The 20,180-nt window shown below is 46.0% G+C and overlaps 4 protein-coding genes across 4 annotated transcripts; 3 read left to right on the plus strand and 1 right to left on the minus strand.

Annotated features, from left to right (window-relative positions):
• Nucleotides 1-2,179: 2,179 nt before the first annotated feature.
• Nucleotides 2,180-3,163, minus strand: M431DRAFT_497728 (hypothetical protein; the record flags this gene model as incomplete). Its single annotated transcript, XM_024917630.1, has 2 exons — nucleotides 2,180-2,696; nucleotides 2,754-3,163. The coding sequence occupies 2 exons, from the start codon at nucleotides 3,161-3,163 to the stop codon at nucleotides 2,180-2,182; spliced, it is 927 nt and encodes a 308-aa protein (XP_024772113.1).
• A 1,183-nt stretch (nucleotides 3,164-4,346) lies between these two features.
• On the plus strand, nucleotides 4,347-8,754 carry M431DRAFT_522440 (hypothetical protein). Its single transcript, XM_024920502.1, has 4 exons — nucleotides 4,347-5,603; nucleotides 5,672-6,327; nucleotides 6,388-7,056; nucleotides 7,107-8,754. Exons 1-4 carry the CDS (start codon nucleotides 4,753-4,755, stop codon nucleotides 8,600-8,602), a joined length of 3,672 nt encoding a protein of 1,223 aa, XP_024772114.1. The 5' UTR covers nucleotides 4,347-4,752; the 3' UTR covers nucleotides 8,603-8,754.
• A 2,931-nt stretch (nucleotides 8,755-11,685) lies between these two features.
• M431DRAFT_91142 (hypothetical protein) lies at nucleotides 11,686-15,001 on the plus strand (the record flags this gene model as incomplete). The annotated part of the gene is made up of 5 exons (XM_024924224.1): nucleotides 11,686-11,975; nucleotides 12,029-12,570; nucleotides 12,633-13,292; nucleotides 13,356-13,723; nucleotides 13,805-15,001. 5 exons carry the CDS (start codon nucleotides 11,686-11,688, stop codon nucleotides 14,999-15,001), a joined length of 3,057 nt encoding a protein of 1,018 aa, XP_024772115.1.
• Nucleotides 15,002-16,139: 1,138 nt separating this feature from the next.
• On the plus strand, nucleotides 16,140-19,091 carry M431DRAFT_484472 (hypothetical protein; the record flags this gene model as incomplete). Its single annotated transcript, XM_024916199.1, has 6 exons — nucleotides 16,140-16,221; nucleotides 16,278-16,660; nucleotides 16,845-16,870; nucleotides 17,248-17,440; nucleotides 17,840-18,006; nucleotides 18,221-19,091. The coding sequence occupies 6 exons, from the start codon at nucleotides 16,140-16,142 to the stop codon at nucleotides 19,089-19,091; spliced, it is 1,722 nt and encodes a 573-aa protein (XP_024772116.1).
• Between the last annotated feature and the right edge of the window lie 1,089 nt (nucleotides 19,092-20,180).

Below are 20,180 nucleotides of genomic sequence, written 5' to 3' on the forward strand. Positions count from 1 at the left end.
CAACTTGAAGGCAACCGCATGATGTCGACCCGACAGCGAAACTTGCATACGGATGTGCTTCCCAATCTCCCCATCCGACAGGCAGCAGGGCTAGAGCGGGGAGTCGGATCATCACCAACACATACTGCATGTTTCGGTAATCCTGACTAGCCTGCCGTAGTTCAATGCAAGAAGGCAATAAGTTACATCATTTGGATGTAAGGATGTCGAAGGCTGGCATCAAAGAGAAAGTTACAGGTCACAATGCCAATGCTTGGGTCTTGATGCTTCCGTTTGAGACAATATGCCCAATCACATGTCTAAGAAGCTGAAAATGCAATATTCAGGTGAAATGTTACAAGCGTGAAGGATTGGACAAGACATGACCGAAATAGGAGAAGACGCGGGCGCAGCAAAATGCAACAGCGGCTCGTTGGGGGCGGGCTTGAGGAGCCCAACGCGTGATAGAGCTTTGACACAGCTAGGCTTGTGAAAACTAAGGAAGTCTGTGATTCAGGCGCCGAGAGGTTATCACATATCAAATATTGAAAATTAGTTCGCAGCTGCAGGGGAAAGGGCCAGACCGTCGCTTCAAGCCGATTCAAGCCGATCTGTTCACCGCAATGCGTCAGACTGAAGAGGGATATGGAGTTAGATGAGTTGGCTTTTCACGGGTCTGACGGGAAGCAATCGAAAGGTGGATTTAAACAATGATCTGATTGGAGAGCAAGTGGACTAAGCCCCAAGAGTTAAGGAGCACTAGGGCAGCTACCGCAATTATGCAGCAGTTAGCTGTATTGACCTTTGTGCACGATGAATCATGCCTTTACTGGAAAGATGTTGGATAGAGTAGATATGAATAGGAGCGCTTTTAAATAATGAAATATGGAGAAATCGTGAGAGGTACATTTGATGTTCATGCAATGTATAACATTAAAGTTCTTTGAAAGTGATCAATGTATCCAATTAATATCTCGAGAACATAGATTTCGAGAGGAAAACAATATCAATTGGTTCGACATAAACTATTCAAATGACTTAGCCATGTATTTTGCGCCTGTGTGTAGGAATGTCGTATTTAGCTAAAATCCTGCAAATGTGCAATCCTAATGACTGCAGTCTTGGCATTGTTTAATAAAGTACGGGGAGACACGGAAAAGGTAAAAGAATAGTTATGGGTGGATACAGGCTTATATGCAATTTCCTTAGATTTGAGTCTTCTAGAGAGAAAGGGAGCGTAGATCTTTTTGTTTACTTGCTTGAAACATATAGACACTCAGAGGTCCAGTAGTTACCAACTCTGCTTTATTAACTAACCTCAGAATTATTGATGATATCGAAGGGATATGTTTGTATATTTGTTGTGATCTCGTAGCTATTCCAATTTAATATATAGAAATACGTAGTTAGAAGAACAGCTTCTATATGGCACCAACGTCTTGTACCATTGTTTTACTTTGCGGCAGAGCTGATAGATAGGTGTGATAGATAAGCACTACTCTAACTGGTTTCTTACCATATTTATCGTTGTCCATATATAATTCAAGTTTTTAGTGGTGGTGCTAAAACTGATGTTAGAGTTTACTTAATAAAGATTTCTCCCTTTTATTGTACATCTATGGGTATTATGTTCTCCTGGATAGGTAGGATTTTTGTGGTTCATACCTTGAGTCGTAACTTAGTTTGCTTTTAGTTATGTACCCGTCAAATGTAAGAGAAGTAATTATAACATGCCACCGGAAATGGAAACAGCAACGTTCAATAGAGTGCTCCGGATAGAGAAGTATTCTTCAAATTCCGTCATAAGTTGTGGGACGCAGCCCATACAGCTCAAGACGCAGCCCTGATATCTCTGCTAGTTGTTACATACTGAGATTTCTTTAGCATTTAGCTGGAATCTTAATGTAAAAATTTTTACATTCACACACACTTATATAAGAGTAATCTCTGGTTTTCATATCGCATATCTGGTTGTCATAATAGTCACTACGAAGAGCATTGTCATCAATAGTCTTGACTCCTCCATGGTAAAAAAAAAAAAAAACAGGTTATTCGCATTAAGGCAGAGAAAAATATTTTTTCCCTTCTCTGTTTATAACTAAGCATGTTTACCTTTTTCTTTATGAACAGCCCTTGCCCAAATGAGGGTTCACGTAGATTATACGACTTTTCATCTGATCATTCTTATATTTTAAATACTTTACTGCCACATATTTCCTTCATCGCATGCATCCCTCACATGGTACATTTTACTTGGCAGTGGCAATTTCGGCCCGAGAACCTTTTTCATGCTCCTCCGCATATCCTTTACAATATTCATACGTGTATAAGCTGCTTTTATGTCGGATGTCCCATCCTCAACTTTTTGTTGTGGGTCTATGTCCTCTGGCATCTCTTCTTCCCATTCGTCTCCCAAATCTTCCCCTGGTTGTACTCTTGTAACGTGAGCCTCAAACTGGTTTAGTAGCACCTCCATCGAAGCCGGATGGACCAAGCCAAGAGGCTGGACAGGAATTTCGTGGCTAATTTCGTACGCTCGACCGTAGTGTATGCGAGCGGTGTTGGATAGAGCTAAGGAGGGATGATCGGGCTTCATCCGCACTGGAGACAAGATAACTTTCGTCTCATTGGGTGCAAGCGGTGGAGGAGTCTTTCCAGAGCTGAGGACACCATGAAGCTCTTGGTCTGACTGGTTACCACACCCCTGTTTCGCATATCTTTGTCTCTAGTTAGCCGCAAGTACCTAGAACAGCAATCTATCTGGCTTCACTCACGTATGAATGCCCAGACATAAACAATATTTGTTATCCTCACGGACCACAACAAATCGTTGGATCATGACGGGGCCACTATCCAAGTAATACTCTTGCGAGATATCCGGGTGTGCGAAATCTGAGTCTGGCTGGATAGGAACGTCTAATGTTATATCCTCTACTGTTATCCACTTCACTGCTGAAAACTCTGTACTTGCTGAAGGAGGAAGCTTCTTAAGTTGTTTTCCCCATGGAATTGCCTTGAAGTGCCCCACCATTCCGCTTTGAAACATACCGAAGTAATATTCTTTGTGGCAAGCTCGAAAATGTTGCGTTGCCCAATAGTCTTTCAAAACGCGAGAACCTTGACCACAAAGTAGACACTGCACACTCTTCCTATCACCCGGTATACCTCTGCAGTAGCGAGTCATTCTGTCAAGGGGGAGCTGCCGTATCTGCCTGAGGCGTTTGAGCATGTCTTCGACCCGTTCTGTATCCGCGACGGCTTTCAACTTCGGGATTGATGCCAATGGGAGATTTCCAAAGTCAACTTTTCGAAAAGTACGCTTGTTTTCAAAGCATAGACGAGAGGCGATTTGCGCAGCGACTATACGCAGAATGGCTATCCAAGAACGATCCTATCAATTCCCTTGTAGAGTTGACGGTGAATATAAGAGCATTCACTGTGGCTTGGGGAAGCTGATTGGACGCGCGTAGATCATTCACCTGGAGGAGAACTCGATGGACGACATCCAGTTCCGCAATAAGTGTGCGATACTCCTCAGTGGCACCTTTACTCTCGGAGAGCGCCTTACTTAGCTGATAGGCCAGTTGCGCGACAGCAATAAAGTCACCAAGAGAAAACCCTGAAGTCATTGTGGACTTGGTGCGCTTTTTGGTAGTAAAACGATGATGGTGTTGTTAGCAATGCTGTGAAGTAGCCAACTGCGGTAAATGCATACTAATAAGGTACCTAGTAGGCTTTATATGGTGTTGAGGGATTAGAAAGAACTGGTCTGCTCTAGACGCGCCACCAACACGATTGCTTCGCGCAGTAAAACCGCGGCTGTGCATGCACGCGCAAGGTACAGGTATTCAACAACATCCACGTATCCATACATGTAGCAGAGACATGACTGGGAGTTACATTAACACAAGAAAGTCGGGTACCAACAACGTGAGAGCCTACTTGTAAGCCTAAGACTTCTGGCCAAGAGCCGCAGCACACTGCATGTAGCTTGCCCAAAATGGACAATCCCAGCCTCACGAGCACTTCTGCTCCCACCTCGAAACTTGGGAAACTGGCTTATATGAATCCGAGCTCTGAGATCCATTTTAGCAAAAGATCACATATTGTGTTGTCGCTAGTTCTAAGGATCGTGACAATCCAAGCGCTGTTCAAACTGATCAGATTCAAACCACATGGCCCTTTGTGTACGTTAACATCAACGTGAATGATACAACAGACCGTGAATGCTACAACAGCCTCAATCGGGAATGGCAGTGCATGCATGCTGCATTAGTAGGTATTCAGAGTGGCTGTACATGTTTTCATCACCAACGTGCTCCAAAGGCACTTCTTCCATCCTGTTCATCCATCAACCTCCTCAATCTGTTGTTTTCCATCAGCTCTTGGAGCACCATTTGTCTCGTCATCTTATTATGGACGCATTGGCTTCACGAACAATGATTTAGGCTATGGTTGACGAACCGTCCTAGAACGCGACCCCTCGTGACCAGTTATCGAGGCCAGTTATTGAGGCCAAACCACGCCAAACCTTTCTAGATACCCGAGCACAACAAAAAGAGCCCCCTAGAAAAAAAATTCTACAGTCATCTGTGTCTCGCTGAATCAACGGCTGCTCGACTTCTCGGTCCTCCTGCCTATGCTCAATTTATGAGACACACCTCATGAGAATCACATTTCACCTTCTCTATGTTGGCGATCCATCTATACCTGCACTGCAAAGAGAAAAGGCTACCCGTGTAGACATTTTCTCGCCACCAACGAGCCCGAACGATGGAACGGCAGTCTGAATGGGAAGAGGGGGGATTCCAGGAACCCGCGACCCTGGACCTTGATGTGATACATGCGGGACGTCAATTCGAGGAAACAGATATTGAGGATGACACAAGTTCCATCGAGTTGGCGCATACGACACCGCCAATCTGTGCCCAAATGGAAGGCAGCGAGTCTTGCGATCGAACCGATGACAGGCCGGCCGTGGAGGAGTCATCGAGCCCCGAGCCGTCAACAGATTCCTCTAGTCAAGGGGGTGAAGCGAACACCCCTACTAAAGAGCTTGAACTTCTCAAAATTGACCGTGATTGGACTGTACCGACAACAAGTGACCCTTGGACTCACCTTTTGCTATGGAATCGGGAGTCTCCCGAGTATATCCAGAAGTTGTACCGCCATTTGCCCTCAGCCCAAGTCCCCTCTAACAGCTCCGCGGCTGCCGCAGGAATCGCCGCTGCTCACAGCGATTCTGGATATGCGTCTATTCCCAAGGATGCTCCAGGAGCTACCCCGAAGCTTCAGGCTGAAGGAGCTGTTCTGCAATCTCACAATATTTCATCAGCAGCGAATACATCAGAACCCATCCTTCTTCAGAGGGCCGAGGATGCTGGGGAAAGTCAAACAGTTTACTCAGACCAAAATTCCGAGGATGCTAGGAGAACTCAGGAGTACATTTGGGAGTTTACAAAATACCTCTACCAACAAATTAATGGACAGCTTACATCGATGAATATTGAGAAGGCGATCAAGTTGCTTCCAAAACTTTTGGAAGCATATGCTAAAAAGATGGGCCAGATGTCGCTCGTACAAATAAACCGAGAGATAATGTACTCTGTGTACAAACACCGAAAGTGAGTAATTGAGAAGTTTTGACAATTTCATCTAGCGTCTCTGACAGAGCTGACACACAATTACATAGGCTGATACCCCAGTTGTTGAGGATCATCTTTGAAGATGACCAGGTAGTGATAGAGCGAGAGCCTGACACCGAACTGATGTCAACAAATGATAAAATAAATCTACTCTGGAGCAAAGGGTCCGACACAGACAACCCTCTAGATCCCGAAGGAGATCTGAATCTGGTTGCCAACTTTGACGGCGATGATGACAACGACAACTACGACCATCCACCAGAGGGCGATTTTCCCCAGTACCGCGATGCGATCATTGAACACCCCTCCTTTAACTGGCTTATACAAAGACTCACTATGGAGTTGAATATCTCTCCAACAGACGCATATGCCATGATGGCCATTCATCAACGTATTGAAGAAGGTCTGCGTGATATTAATAGGATAAGCAGGACACGCGGGCTAGACCCTTTCACGGTAATATTCAACGTCAACTGCGACATTCTTACATTTGTACGAGAGCAAAAATATCATGAGGCTGCTGCCGACGTGATACCGAACGTGGTGGCTTTGACGGGGACAGATGCCACCAATATACAAATTTCATCACCCGAACAATATCTTCGACAGGTATGGCCAACTATAGGGTGTCATCTTTTGGAAACTATCCAGGGAGCACTACGAGTGCATGACCCCGCTTCCCCATTTCGAAACTCAGTAGCATGTGAGTGAAATCATACATACCCAGGAAGATAACGTAGTAGTGTATTGACGACGACTTTAGACACATACGCAGATGGGTCAAAGATCAAAGTCTCAGTAGGCGAAAGAACAATCAGAGTTGAAACAGCTGGTACAGCTTATGCTATTAGAGAAATCGCAGAGCAGATTGGGTGGCTAGCAACAACACTCAGGTCCGGGATTAAAGATTCCGAGATCTCGCTTTGTCGCCCGGAAATCATCGGCTTCAAAGTCAAAAACATTCGGAACCTACATATCGATGAAGATGAGCTTGGGAAAATTTTCGTATGTAAAGTGGAAGTGGCCACTGACGAGATTGTGCCCAACTTGCCGAGCATCAATGGCCAATGCTGGATGGCAATGTTCAACAACCCGGTTGTTGTAAAGGGCTATCCAATAAATCCAAGAGAAGAAGGTTTTACACCTATACCTGGGTTGGAAATATCTTGGGGAGACATGATAACCTTTGCGCAAAGCCCACACCACACGATTGTCGGGGGTAAGGTTGTGATGAAAGGGTTCTCGCAGGCATTAATCCCAACTGGAGTTCATGACAATATCATCTCTTGGCACTACATTGTTGACGAATCTGGTGCTCGCATCCCATATGGAGACCCTCGTATACAGCAAGGAATGTTCGTTCCCCCAGATCTGCTCGGGAGTGCATGTCGCCACGTTATCGGATGGTGCGCGAATGCGCAAAATAACATAGGTAAGTCATACGCTTCATTAAATACATGAGCTTTTTTTAACATATTCAAGGGTCCCCAACTGCAAATTATGACATTCAGGGATCTGGTCTTTCATCGGACGGCGGCGGCTTTACCTTCGAGGGGCTTGAAATCAGTGTGGGCGTCAAAAACTGCGCAGCGGTCACTTCGACCCTGAGGAGAGGCACGAAAGACATGCCGATCTGCAACCCCCCGCCGCTTTATCGATCCCTTGTTCAACATGTCGGGCAACATTATTTCACGTTGTACGATGTTGAAGAAAGACGTGGTTTCTTATCTACTGGTCTAGCCGTGCTTCTTCACCTCCTCCGCGCTTCTCTAAGATGGGGAGAGAAAGAGAATCCGCGTGACTTTTATACAGATGCTATCGAATGGCTTAATAAGATACCTCTTTCTACCCAAGGCACACAGGCGGCAAAACAAATTCTATATGATAGTGCCAACTGGGATATCAAGCTTCACTTAGACGATATAGATAAGTACCATCTCTTGAAAGATAGGGTACAGAGTATTTGTCACCTCCTAGAGACGGCCATCGAGAAAGCAAATCAGGCGATTTATCAAGGTGCCTTAAAAGGAACGCCAAAGAATATTTTAGGCGGATTCGACTTCATGGATATAGCGGTAGGCAGACCATTGAAGCCCATCATAGAAAAGCTCCAAATTGGGGACCACGGCACTGGGTGGACAGATCTTGCAAACTCTCTTGGAGCACTTCCTCTTTTTGGTAACAACTTTGGAGACCTAATTAAGCCAGATGCAGGGAGCGTTACAAAATCCTGCCGTCAATGTGGATTTGAACCTAGTTTACCGTCTGGGAAGAATTACGTAGCGGTATGTGTCGACGTCCTCAAAGAGATTCGCGAAAGGAATAACGGTTGCAAGAATACCACTCCGTGGCTACTCATAGATGGCCTCCGTTGTCATCTTGACAAAACTTATTTCGAACCCTGTCGGTGCATCAGCTCTAATAGTCAAGGCGGTAACCATGACCGGGTTCAAGCAATCTCATCCAAAGACAGCTTGCTGGATACAACATCCGCCTACCCAATGGATATTGACAGTAACGGTGCGGTCATATTCGGCCACAAACGGATCATCCACAAACGGAATAAGAAGAGAGGCAAGAGATTCATCCGAAACAGCCGCAACACCACGACCATACAAAACGGTTTCTCCCCTAGCCACAGCACCCAATTGCAGGCAATGAATACAGCGGTCAGAATACCTCCGGTATCCGCATCACAAGATGGGAATTCCGAGGCAAATGGAAACCAGTTGTCCGACACCGTGAGCTCTGCTACCCCTGATACTTTCACGTCGTCAGGAGCCAGCGGATCAGACTCAAATAATACTACTATCGAGCAGCAGAGTCGGACCTCAAATTCTGGATCTCCAAAGCCCAAACCCGCGGTTGTCGCACCGCAAATAGCATCAGTCACACCACCAACAGTCCCTCGAAAAAGGTATGGCAGAAAAGCAAAAGACATCTACCAGAGGGCTTGGAAGAAAATTAAACCTTCGTAAAGGGAAAGGAGTTTCCGGATAGAAATGGTATCACTTTCTCTGATGACGTGTGACTTTATCTTTCTGTTAGAATACCAATTGCTGCAACGAATTATTCTACTATCGCAGCTGTCGTTCAATATAGTTTAATAAATAGACTTTGTTTCTCCGAGTATTTGTTAGGTACATCCAATGACAAAATTAGTGTTTTCCTCCTTCCTTCGTAGGATCAAGTCGCCTTGTAGCACATACGCTCATTGCCAAATCGTCGCTCAATAGACATTTCAATACAATAAAAGTGGTGCATTGCGTGCCTATCTAAGAGTTAATATACTTCGATATGTAAATAGTAGAGTTAGAAACGAAGCTGAAGCCGTACTAGAGCTCAAGAGTACAAGAATTCTCGATGCTTATGAAGAAAATGGGCCACATAGTGGAGAGTACTTCCCATTGACCAGTGACAGAGTGTTGAAATCGAGAAAACGAACCAAGGAAAGATCAAGTGGTGTATCTGGAGCATTTCCTGATGATTCACCAAGTGGAAAAGGAACAATTACACCACTCGCGTCTCCATTTGGCGGGCACACCCCTCAACTTCGATCTCTGGGACCCGCGACTTTGGACTTTGACGCGATGCATGCGGGACCTCAATTCGAGGAAACAAATGTTGAGGGCGACGTGACATCTAGCGATTTGGCATATAATACGACGCTGTTAATCTGTGCTTTGATGACACTATAGTTCAAGAAAGATGCCCTGTCGTAACTATTTACATAATAAGGGTTACTCGGATCCTTTGCCGTCTACTACTATTACTATTACCAGTTTTCTAGTCAAAGCAACGCGGGCGTGTTTTATCAAGGCTCTGCTAAGAAGCTGAATCAACTATATGAGTATACGAACGACTAACGCAAGGCTCTGCGGAAAGTTAACCCCCACCCCTCCTCTTCCTTGTTTTCGTCCTTCTGCTTCTTCTTCATCATCCTTTTTCTCTAGAAGTATTTCCGCAATATATTAAACGGCAGAGTGGCGGTAAAGTACGCTAACAGCTCACTACATGGAGACCAGATCCTATCTTCAGCAACCATTCGAGACTGGGCTGTCATGGTTAAATGATCATATCGATTACACGTATTCTCAGTCCCAAATTTTCTGATGCAAAAAGGGCTATACTATGTACACTTACTGGACATGTTGCCATCCAACGCTCTTTTCTTTTTCCACGCAATTTTAGGGCCAGTGCAGCCGTGTGTACATGTAGTGTCGGGGCCTTGGAACCAATAGATCCAAACAATACTGCATGCAACTCAATCAGCTGAATGGGCGGTGCAGTGGCTATGCACCAAACTGGGTGACAATTCATTTGAAGAGGCATCCTCTTCAGTTTTTATTTCAAGAATGTTTGCACTTACTCCATTTTCATTTTCATTTTCATGCTTTTCTGGGATCTAAAGTACGCAATCTGTTCCAGTGCTGCCAGCAGGATTTTTAAAGCCTATTACCTCTACATAATCGAGTCTGGTACATTGCTGTCCATTAAATATTCCGACCACAGCTTTCCAACCATGCAGAGAGCGTTGTTGTAGCGATGGGCAACGTTTAATGCCATTGCCAAGTAATCCCGGAAGCTTGACGAATTAATAGCTACCTGACCTTCTCAACTATGCACCACCCTAATGAACATTCGATGTCGAGCAGACAAAGAGAAAAGAATAGAATCTTGGGACCACGTTCAGAAGGGGTCTCATCTTCAGAAGACCATCCGACCCCACGATATGCGGGTGGGCTTGATGGGGATGTGGTGCAACGTCAAAATCCGTCAAACTCACCCGTCGAACCTATTGAGAATATAGCTGGCAGAGGTGACATTGAGGCACGACGACCGCGACAAGCGTTCGCACTCCAGCAGCGATATGCACATAGTGGTATATTAAAGTCCATCAGAACATGAAGTTTCCTTTATCACATTTCTTTCAAAAGCTTATACGTTTGTAGAGATACCCTCAATTATTAAGAAAATCGAGCTGAGACGAGGGGCGTTACCGCAATGGCCAGCAGAGCTCCCACAGTTTCATACGGCTCCGAGTGTGCAGAGTGATTCGGGATATTCATCAGCGACAAATTCATCGGCGGCATATTCATCGCGTGAAAGGGGTGGTCTGGGGATAGTAATGGAAGAGAGCTCTCAGCTGCACTACAGTTTTCCTACAGTCGCAGAGAGGTCATTTGATCCTTGGTCCCCTGATCTTTTTGACCTGCCAGCAGCATCTCAACGAGCGCAAAATTCACAACAGCGCCGCTTGCCGCTGATCCCAATAGGGACCCCTATTAATGAGAGATATGGAACTTGGAGTGGTGGGGATGCTTCTCAGAATTCATCGCAACAGGATGGAAATCGCGAAAAGCTTCCCCCCCAGCTGAGTAGCTACGTGGAGAGGATGGAGAAGCGAGTTCAGAGAATGCACCAACAGGGCTTGAGCATACCAGCCGTGGTAAACTATAACGACAAGGATGATGATAATAAACCCTCGCCTCCACCACCAAAGGAGCCTTTTCCCGAATCCCTACAGTCGGCTGTAAAACGAACAGTAGAGGAGTTACTCCCGAAAAATAAAAACACGCAGAGACGGAAATCGCTATCTGATACAACATTAGACTACGAGCGCACTGATACAACGAAAACAACCCAAAAGAATATATCATCCGATATTCAGAGCAACATTAGCTCTTCAACCCAGAGTACCAACAGGACCGTTTGGAGTGGCGTCTCTGCCGGTCGTTATAGTGCAACAAGCACGTTTAGCATGCGGAGCGATAAAGAGGATCAGCTTGGCTCACCATTTACTACCGTACCTGACCAGAGTAGCCATACCAACAGCTACGCTGGAGGTGGGAGTGGAAGTGGGTTTTCCAGACCGATATCCCGGGTTGGCATCCATGAAGATGGTGGCCCTTCTCAGCGTAAACCACCAAGAAGAAATTCCTTCAAGAAAATGGCCGACTCTCATAGAGTACAAACTGATTCTAATTATGCACGACCAAGTCAGAGCACCGAAAAGAAAGCGGCGACTGGACAGCTACTGGACATCACTAACAAAGGAAATATGATACAAAGCCCTTCTGTTCAGGAATCGGAAGACACTGTGGAGCCTAAAGGATTATACCCCGGGGATCGAAGCATAATAGGCAAGAGAAGAACGCAGTTGTATATCTTGCATTTCGCAGATCATCTCTACAACCGACTCCAGGAACAACAACCATTTACAGAGGACAACTTAGATGTCATAACGCGGTTACTTCCAGAGCTACTAGTGGCATTCGCTCTGAAACTTGGCCAGATGTCACAATCACAACTAAAACGAGACGCAATGTACTTTGTCTATACGCATCGAAAGTAGGTCGCGCTGAGTGCCTCTATCCAAGTCTCTCCTTAACGCAATATTCCAGGGCGGTAATTCGATCAATAAGAGATCTTTATTATTCCAACGCTTCATCACTCGAAAAGCTTTTGATCAGCAATTCGGTTACTGAAGCCGAAGATGAATTCTCAGCAGAAGACCTTGTCCGATATCTCAACGTAGTCACAAAAGATCCGGCTTTTGAATGGCTTGTTGGAAAACTTGGCACTGAGTTGAACTCAACTGAAGTAGACTATTCCGCTATGAAACTAATTTCTAGCTATATTCAAGATCGTCTACCTCCAGTTGAATATATTGGCAGGCAATATCCGCCAAGGCCATACAAGGTTACGTTTCTTGTTCAATGCGATATCCCTGGATTCATACATGAACAAGCATACGAAGGTAGTGCTGCTGAGATACTGCCAAAAGTAATAACTTTAACCGGGTCTGTTCAAGACGTTCAAGCAACAACCTGCGAGCAGTATCTTGTCCAGACGTGGCCAGTAGTGGGATGCAATCTGCTGCGGACTATCCAAGGCGCATTACGTGAGAGAAATGCCTCTGAACCGTTTCAATTTTCGTGCAAATGTAGGTACTTCCGTAGTGCCAAACGAATAACAACTTCAAGCCATTTTTTAACAAACTATCAGGCAAGTTTGAGGATCGCACAGAGATCAAAGTCTCTCTAGGCCGATATATGGAAGTCCAAGCAGTTGGAACCATCCACTCTATCGCAGAGATCGGCGAGCAGATTGGATGGTTGGCGACGACATTCAGATCACCGTTGCAAGATCCAGAGATCTTGTTTTGTCATCCTGAAATTTCCAGCTTCCAGACTAATGGCCTTCCACGTCTAGGGTCAAGGGAAAACGAGTTTAAGCAATCTTTCGTCTGTCTTATAAATGTTGTCCCAGACCATGTTAGGGCTAATTTACCTGGTTTCAACGGCCAATGTTGGCAACAAATGTTCAACAATCCAGTAGTCGTCACGGGCTATCCAATAAAGCCTAGAAAAGATCTCATCGCAGGAGTTGGTCTAGAATTACCTTTCGACATGATGACAACTTTGGCGGACGCCAGATATTTAACAACATTTGAAGACAGGACTTTGGTGAAAGGATTTTCGACTGTGCTAATTCCAACCGCGATACACGGGAGTATTATCTTGTGGCATTTACTTGTAAACGAGTCTGGTGCTCGAATCTCATATCGAGATCCCCGCATAGAGCAGGCAATATCGATTGAAGCTGGCAATTTTAAGAGCGCGCGTCACATCCTGGGATGGTGCATGAATGCTCAAAATAACATAGGTAGGATGCAGATCAGTCCAAGTGTTATGAGAGACTAATTTCTAACACGTGGCATTAACTAAGGGTCGCTAAACGCAAGTTACGATATTACATGGTCCGGTCTCTCCCATGGTCGAGCGGCCCTTACATGCGAGGGAGTCGAGCTTAGCGTAGGCGCTGGCAATTACTTCAAAGTTGGAACAAGCTTCAAAAGAGGTAAAAGGGACAGATCAATCTGCAGTTTCGTCTCAGATGGTTACGTATCCCTTGTTGAACATATTGGTCAACACCATGTCGTGTTGTACGACGTCAATGAGAAACGCGCTTGCCTTTCTGATGGTCTGCCCGTGCTCCTTCATCTCGTCCGCACCTCTCTGAGGAGAGATGAAAAAGAAGATCCAGAATGCCTATATACGAATCACATCGAAAGTTTGAATGAGCCGCCTTCCTCAGTTCAAGGTACTACTGCAGCAAAGGCAGTCTTATTCGACAGCGAGAACCGTCTATCTGCTTTGCGCTTGATTGACACCAAGGTCACTGAGCAAATAATTGAGAGAATCATCGATAGTAAAACTGTCAAAGAGATTATCAAGATAAAAGAGGAAACATATTACCGCTTCGAAAACAGGGTAGAGGAAATATCCCTACTTCTTGAGAAGACCATCGACCAAACCACTAAAGCCATCAAGGACGGCATCTTAAGACACACACCGAAGAACATGATAAGCGGATTCGACTTTATGGGAGTAGCTACTCGTTCGAAACTCCGCCATATTACGACCAAGATACCAATTCCGGCCTATAGTTGTGGGTGGACGAATCTCGTGGATTCTCTTGAAGCAATTACTCTTTTCGGCAACAACTTTGGAGAACTTATTAGTCCAAGAGCAGATGATCCCCCAAACCTCTGCGATAGATGCGGATACGAAGCCAGCCTACCTCCCGGGAAACATCACTTAGCAGTGTGTGTTAGTGTTCTAGAGAACATTATCGAAATAAATGGCAATAAAGATAAGACTGGCTGGAGACTGACAGACGACGTCTATTGGCATTTAAACGGACCTGCTTTCAGACTCTGTTGCAGCAACTTTAACGGACGGCGCGTCAGCGCACACACTAGCAATTGGATTCAAATACTCTCTTCAAAAGATATCCGCCACTATCCTGAATATTCCATTCCAACGAATGATGTGGCAAATGGTGCGGTCATTTTCGGCCATGGAAGGCCACGGCTCATCTCCATGCGCCGCAATATCAAGGCAGATAAGAAGGATTCATTATCAGACAACCTCACTCAGTCGACAACAGCGGTGAAAATACCTACACCACCTGTGGTTCAAGATGAGACTTCTGAGACAAGTGAAACACAGCTGTTTGATAGTGTGAGCTCTACTACTCCTTATTCCGCTTCGTCGACAACAAATGGATCGGGCTTAGACAGTAATCAAAATCTGTCTGACACCATGAATCCTATCACTCCTGATACATCTGGTTCATCAACAAGCGACGAGATGGTATTGAGCAACACCGCTGCTGACCAACAGAGTCCTGTTTCAGGCGTCGTATATAAACCCCCAGAGATTATCTCAAAGGTTATCACTGCTTCGCACATTCGATCAAACACACTACCGACACTCTCCCCTCAGAAGTCTTTCGGAAAGATGAAGGGCATTTGCTCCACGGCTTTGAAGAAACTCAAACCTCGTAAGAATAACCGAACAGAAAGTTAATAATTATTTATGAAGTTAAGGTTGTAATTCAGTCTTAAATCACGGCTCCTTTTGCATGTTTCATATTCCCGAAGATTGGTCATCAAAGGCTCAGAGATAAAGTACAATACAAGTAGCTTGTAGCTTGGGTAATGAGCATAGGTGACAATGCTGTTATAAAACCACATAAATACATTTAGTCTTACTTGTCAAGATACCTCCAATACATAAATTTGAAGAGACCCATGAGTTGAAATGTCAAGAGATCTCCGCTCAGTGACGATTGTGCAGTTCTGTTGAAGACGTTTTCCCGCCTCATGCTGCGTGCTGAGGACCAGCGAAGGGGGTATAGATATATTGTCCAACAGGTGCATGTTCTATGTTCTGGAATTATTTGCCATACGGCTTAAAGAAGGTGGTACTTACCGTTATCTCAGCGTCATAAGACAACTCTGCTCCAAGATGAGCGACGATAGGCTCTCGGGTTTCGGGCATAAGCATCGTGGAGCTGTCAGATATTTCACGCTTCGGCAACTCTTTGGCCTATTATTTTGGCCGAACTTGAGTCGATCATAGGGACAAGGCCTCTGGTATACGGTGGTCTCCAAAAGCCAAGCGTCGTTCCGCGGGCAACTCGTGGCTGATGGGTAGTAAGGCTCAAGCGGAAAAACTTGAGAGGCGAAGAGTTATTTTCCATAGGAGCCTCACAGGAAGCACCAGCGCTCATATGAGCAAGTGGTAAGGTCCATAAATAAGAGGCAAATATTTCGTTTAAATCTCAAGCTCTAGTTGCCTTTTCTGTTTTGTACTGGCTACGATATGCGCCAATCCTGTGCGTCCCAACCTAGCGATTCATCATGAAGCAACCTCCGTCTGGCGTTTTGTTCGGTGGAATCAAGTCTCTGGACAATATAACAATCCAATATTTCACCCAGCACATAGACCGACTGTTGAACAAGTCTTGACAGATCTTCAAGCGAATTCTTCGAGTAGTCTCAGTGTCGGCAGGAGCGGTCTCGGTGTCAGCTGGAGCATTCCATTCAGCCACCAAAAATTTTCTTTAAGCAGATCTTCAACGCGGTGACTTTAGTAAGACAAACTAATCCATATAAATCCTTCTCACAATACTTTGGCAAAATTATGATAGGCTGACACAGAAATGATATGGGTGTTGCTGATGGCACTGGCAGCCAGTTTCAGCAACCATGCATGGACTGAAGGCGGCGTCGACTTGACAACCGGTACTCTATACCCGCAGACATAAGACTTACTATCCATGCTGTAAACTTGGAAGCAGATGAAGCGCTTCTTATGAGCGAGTCGTTTCCAGTTCCCAACAACCCAAAAGCCACATTTGACGATGACACCGGCCCAGGCGATCGTCTCAAGGTGGCTTATAGCTCTACAACAATCACCAAAGGCTGTGGCTGTGACGTCGCCTTTGCAACTGGCATGTACACAAAAATCGGACACATCGTCAGTGCGTTACAAGGAGAAGACTTGACGGGCAAGGGTGTCGAGTGGGAGCCTCGGGCCGCTCAACCCGAATCTGTGGCCAAGATGTGGTCAAAGGCTACGATGGGCTGGCTGAGCAATTTCCCTGGTCTTACTGTTGGTACTCCGCTGCAAAAGAAACTTGTGCAGTTATTCCTGTGGCTCCTCGCCTTTGCAATTGTCTGTGTAAGTATCGTGCTTGGGGCCAACAATTTCGATACAAGTTGATACACACGAAGACGTCACTTTATATACTATCACAACGACTGTGGTCATATTCCTATTTCGTTGTTACTGGTCCTAACAGTGACCATGACAATTGGCACTAGGAATATGCTTGAGATGCTGTCGCCGTTCGTAATCTATCCAGTTTGGAGGCTTTGGATGGAATGGCAAGTAAGTGCCATGCAATTACTCTCAACTTTTGCTACGGACACTAATCGTTAGTCGTAGACATCTAGTCTGGCAAAACTGAGGCAACCGCTCAAGACCGAATGATTGCATACAAAGCATGGCTTCCGGAACATAGAACCAGTCTGTCGATACGACCAATGAAGTACACAACCCAAGCGTCGGCCAAGTATCATTCAGCTCCATGCAACCGAGAGACGTAAATGCAATCGAAAAGCAGCCATCAGAATAACAGATTAATCCACTTGAAGACGTTAGCAAGAGGGATTTTCGGCAAACTTACTTGAGCATTGCCTCACTCGCCAACTTGGCCACGGTCGAAGAGGAAAAGAGTGATGCGGCGCAACCAAACCAACGGACAGCTCGTGCGCTCCAACTGAAATTGCTATTGAGGTATTCCCATCTCGTTCCGGTCTCAATCATTTAAAGCTATCACAAAGACCTGGAGCAGAATGGAGCCATATTGGAGAGTTTCCGTTTGATTCTGAAGTCAAAAAAGATATCGACCTTTTTTTCTTGGATACAACTACACAGGAAAAACAAATTTCCACAAAGGTATAGAAACTTGTAAATGAAGTAAAGCTATAGGTTGTATAACTGATATCATATAATAGATGCGGTAGGCGTGATAGAGATATGCGACCGCTTCGCCTCAATGGACGAAACCAAGACCCTGGACAGCGTCATGAAAGTCACCATCTTAGAAAACATAAAAGCTATAGCAACTGGAGGACTTCGTGCCCTCGCACTTGATCATAAACTTGACAGCCGATTAGTCTCGGCATCCAATTTCACAGATGGAATTGACCCCCTCGCGAACCTTTCGAGCGTGATCTTGTCTTTCACGGCGTCATAGGAGTCTACGATCCTCCTCGTCCTGAGTTTAATGGAAATGTCCACATGTTTCAAGGCGTCGATATTGTCGCTCATATGCTTACAGGTGACCACTCGTAGACGGCTCGTGCTACTCCCACAGACGTGTATATCCTTCCTTCATCAGAGAAGATACGCATACCCCCTGCCGAGTTGCTCGTACTACTAAAGGCGATGGCTCAAGAGTTTGATGCCCTGAGCAATGACCAGATTGATGCTCTTCCTCAACTACCTCTAGTAGTTACTAGGTGTGCTCTCAGCATAAGAGTTCGAAGGATTTGAGGCCCTCCATAGACGTAACCGCTACGTTACCATGACTGGGCGATGGTGTCAACGACAGTCCAATTTTTAAGCGCGCAGACATTGGCATCGCCATGGAGTCAGGCTCAGACGTCGCCAAAAAGTCATCTGCTATCATCCTAACCGACGACAACTTCATTTCAATTCTCAATGCCATTGAAGAGGCCCCCGGATATTCGACACCATCCGGAGATTTGTTCTTCATGTACAAGCAGCCAACATCGGCTTCGTCATCTCTCTTCTCGCTGGCCTAACTTACAAGGACAACACAGCTATCTCCGTGTTTCTATCAACTCCCGTCGAGACCATCCGGATGCTTCCCGGCACTGGTGCCTTTAGCGAGTCAGGTCTTGGATTTGAAACTGCCGTCCCAGACATTCTCAACCGCCTTCCCCGAGACGTAAAGTTCACCCCTACCTTGCCACAGATCAACATGTCAACTGAAACCCCAGCTAACAGTCGTTTGCCACACAGCTCCGCTACGGCATCTTCACTCCCGAGTTTATGCTCGATATGGTCGGCTACGGGCCGGTTCCGTGCTTGGCTCTTTCACCACCGTCATCTTCGGCTTTGGCGACGGCAGTTTGGGCCTCAACTGCAACAACGCCTGTTCATTCTTGTGCCACGACGTCTTCGGTACCCTCGCAACGGTCTACACCGCGATGATGTGGATCTTCCTGCTCTTCTCGGGGGAACAGATAGATTTCCGCGGCCCTTTTTCGATATGCACCAGAGGGTCCGCGCGTGGGGGAGACGTCCTCTGTGGGGAAACTGGTTTCTATTCTTTGCCATTACGGTTGTCTTCTTCATGATATTTCCGGCGCTGTACATCCCGCGGCTGAACGCAATCGACTTCATGCATACGGGGAGTGACTGGGAGTGGGGGTTTGTGTTTGTCGCCGTCATTGCGTTTGTTGTCGGAGCCGAGGCTTGGAAGCGGACAAAGAGAATCTATCTCCGGAGGTCACAGGGACCAACCTCGACAAACGGAGATGCAGTTGTGCGAGTGTTGGTTCTTAGGTGGTTTCCTTAGGGGATTTTTGCGAGAAAGTGCAACGTTGTATTAACCAGTAAATTTGTTCCTTTTGTCCTCTACAGCGGATAAGCTACATAATATGTAGAAGTTGTGAACTATCATTGGATGTATATATTAGGAATCCTCTTGGCACAAATGGCGAGATTCTGATCTCCGTTTTCGTCCGCTTTGCACGTTGTCCCAGTCAAGAAAGGCATTGGCTGGATCCCAGGAGCGGCCATCTTTCCATAGCCTTTCATAAAAACCCCATTCACAGTCCCCCAGAGCTGCATCTCGACCTCGATCTGACTGCAGGGGTCGGATCCTTTCTGCCGTTAAGGATTCGCGGTGACTCGTATTGTGCATCCGGTACCCTAGAGGAAGCAGATAAGAAAATAAGCTCTGATCTTAGCCCGTGGCATGATCATCAAGCACAATGCTCGAACAAGCACAGTGGACCCGGGAGAGTTGTCTTTAAACACTGTGGAGTAAAGCCCCTTCGTTATACCTACTGCGACTCCGTACACTTGTCAGTATTAGGAGATGAATCACGCGTCCTGAAGTGTTGTCATGTCTCACTCCTAGGGGACGAAACATTTGAAAGTGAGCATGGTACAGGCAAGGTTCAGGGTCGGCGTTAAGACGGCATGAAGCATCGCATCTCTCATCCATGCCTCGCCCTCGCCAAAAAGGAACTTGGCCAAGCTTTCAACAGACAGCACTTGGCTAGGAGGATTGCCGCGGCATGAGAGTTGGTCGCAGGGTGATGTCGGAATGCTACAGTGACGGCGCCTCACGAAACACTCTTGACGTCTTCTCTAATTGAATACGCACCACAACAGACAGACGAGATGACTTCGCTGGCACAGAGACCAGCTCATCGGCTACTCGGCCACCCGCCAAGACATGCAATGGAGTCATGCACTTATCTTTGGCGTCGCTATCTCTTCAGGGTCGCATTGTCACATGGCGGGTATCTAGCCGCAGAGCTTCATGTGATGGGGTGCTAGATATGTACGAAGCATGTACACGCATGCCTGTACATCCAGCTAATTGCATGAAATCAGCCGCCACTACTTTCTCACTGTATGCCTTTTAAAAGGGAAA

The sequence above is a fragment of the Trichoderma harzianum genome (assembly GCF_003025095.1).
Source record: "Trichoderma harzianum CBS 226.95 unplaced genomic scaffold M431scaffold_10, whole genome shotgun sequence".
In the NCBI taxonomy this organism is placed as follows: Eukaryota; Fungi; Ascomycota; class Sordariomycetes; order Hypocreales; family Hypocreaceae; genus Trichoderma; species Trichoderma harzianum.